Below are 2,367 nucleotides of genomic sequence, written 5' to 3' on the forward strand. Positions count from 1 at the left end.
TAAAATACACTGAGCTCTCTTTGATTCTTTTAAATCTGATTTAGTATACTCCTCCTGTTTGCCTTCTGATTTTTGATTCCCTAGCCTTTTGTTTTTGGATTCAAGCTACAATTCTGCTACTTTTTGCTTTTACACAGACTTTTGCTACTTTTAGCTAGGCTTTTCCTACATACATTTTGGCTAGATTTTTGCTTCTTTATTGGTTAGCTGGCATGTTTCTACCTTTGTTTATAGCTAGCCTTTTGCTTATAGTTTATAGCCTTTAGCTACTTTTTACCATTTGCTACATTTAGTTAGCTTACTGCTATTCTTAGCTTTTAACTGCTGTTTTTCTAATTGTAGCTAACCTTTTGATTTTAGCTTCTAGCTACAGTTCTGCTACATTTTGCTTTCAGTACTTTTAGCTAATCTGTTGCTACTTATACCTTTTGGATAGATTTTTGCTTCTTTATTATTTAGCTAGCATTTAACTATCTTTAGCCTCTAGCCAGCCTTTTGCTTCTACTTTATAATCTTTAGCTACTTTTTAACATTTGCTACATTTAGTTAGCTTGCTGCTTTTATCAGCTTTTAACTGCTGCTTTTTTAGTTTTAGCTAACCTTTTGATTTTAGCTTCTAGCTACAGTTCTGCTACATTTTGCTTTTTCTACTTTTAGCTAGGCTATTGCTACTTATACCTTTTGGCTAATTTTTTGCGTCTTTATCATTTAACTATCATCTTGGTACGTTTAGTTTCTAGCTAACATATTACTTTCAGTTTATTGTGAGCCTTTAGCTCTCTACCATTTGCTTCTCTTTCTCATTTGCTACATTTAGCTAGCATTTTACTATTTAGCATTTAGCTAGTGTTCTGTTCTTTTTAGCTTTAGGAAGTAAGTTTCAGCTTCTTCTGCAAATTGCAGCAGAGTCATTCAGTGCACAGTGTTCACGCTATAGCTTGGCAGAAAAAGCAGTTTCTCCAGTAAAGTCTTATCTGAACACAGGAGCGTCACTCCACAACCTGATTCTGACCTGATAAAATTAGACAGTTAAAGATAAACTAAAGCTCGGAGCATGAAGCTAATAATAGCGCGTCTCTCATCACAGGGTTTTACTTCAGCAGAGGCACGATGTCAGTGATCTCCTTCAGCTTGCTGATGTCCTCGTCTCTGCAGGGAGCGCACAGGGATCCCATCATCCCGACGATGAACTGGGACAGCTGACCAATGTCCAGCGCCCCGTTCTCAGCCTGCTGCTGGATTAGAGGAAGATCCAGGACCTCCTCGATCTGGGAGCGCAGGCGACCGTGGCCCGGCAGCAAGAAGGACAGCAGCGTCTGGACAAGCCGTGGAGAAGAAACAGTGTTAAAGCTGCTTAATACCAGAGAATAATAACAATCCGAAAAAAGAGAAAATGAGATGAAGATGACTTATAAACAGCTCTTACCAAAATTCATATAAGCTTAATTTAGAGTTTTGAAAACCTCAATGGGGCACTTATTTACCTTTATTTAAAGTCAAAACTTCCTTCTATAAACTTAAAACTCTCGCCTCATATTGACACATTAGGTTATCCTTTAACTAGCCTTTTGCTTTTAGCTTCTTTTAGATTCTAGCAGCTTAAAAGTAGCAAAAGGCCTGCTAAAAGCAGTCTTTTAGCAGGCTTTTTGCTACTTTTAAGCTGCTAGAAGCTAAAAGTAGCAAAAAGCCTGCAAAAGCTGGCTTTTTGCTACTTTTAGCTTCTAGCAGCTTAGCCTTTTCTTACTTTTAGGATTACTTAGCATTTGTGACTTTCAGCTAGTCTTTTACTACTTTTAGCTTACTTTTTGTCTCTAAACTACCCATTTGCAAATTCCAACATTTTCTACTTTTGAGTTTAGATAGTTTTTTTTTTGTTGCAATTTTTAGCTGGCACTCTGCTTTTATTTAGTTAATTAGCTTTAACAACTCTTCTTCATCAGAATCAGAATACTTTGTTGATCCCCGAGGGAAATTACAGGTGTTACAGCTGCAACGGTTCAGATCAGAGAAATGTGAAAAGAAAGAAATAAGCACACTAGAATAAAATAAGTATAAACACCCAGGGTTACAAAATAAGCACACTTATGTACACATAAACAGTGTACAATAAAAATATTAGAAATATTAAGAAAATGGGTACAGCGTGAACGAGAGATAATGTTTGGTATATTGCACGTGTTTAGTGAGTGTCATGGATAAAATACAGTAAATTAAATATCAAATAAAGACTAAAAATAATAAAATGAGCAGATCTTTCAGCATTTAGCATTCACACTACGTATTGTGTTTGAGCTAGCTCAGTTTATTTTAAAAGCCTGGCATGTTAGGAAAAGGACACAATTTGTTTAAAGAATGTTAATATCTACC

The 2,367-nt window shown here is 36.0% G+C and overlaps 1 protein-coding gene across 1 annotated transcript in view; it reads right to left on the reverse strand.

Moving 5' to 3' along the window:
• Window positions 1–1,095: 1,095 nt before the first annotated feature.
• LOC106520208 (T-complex protein 11-like protein 1) overlaps window positions 1,096–2,367 on the reverse strand; it is a gene marked incomplete at its 3' end in the record, with an annotated part of 4,718 nt that continues 3,446 nt past the window's right edge. The window contains 1 exon segment of the mRNA XM_014012171.1: window positions 1,096–1,316. Within this exon segment, the coding sequence (XP_013867625.1) occupies window positions 1,096–1,316 (221 nt within the window).

This window comes from Austrofundulus limnaeus, unplaced genomic scaffold (assembly GCF_001266775.1).
Source record: "Austrofundulus limnaeus strain Quisiro unplaced genomic scaffold, Austrofundulus_limnaeus-1.0 Scaffold89, whole genome shotgun sequence".
NCBI classification, from domain to species: Eukaryota; Metazoa; Chordata; class Actinopteri; order Cyprinodontiformes; family Rivulidae; genus Austrofundulus; species Austrofundulus limnaeus.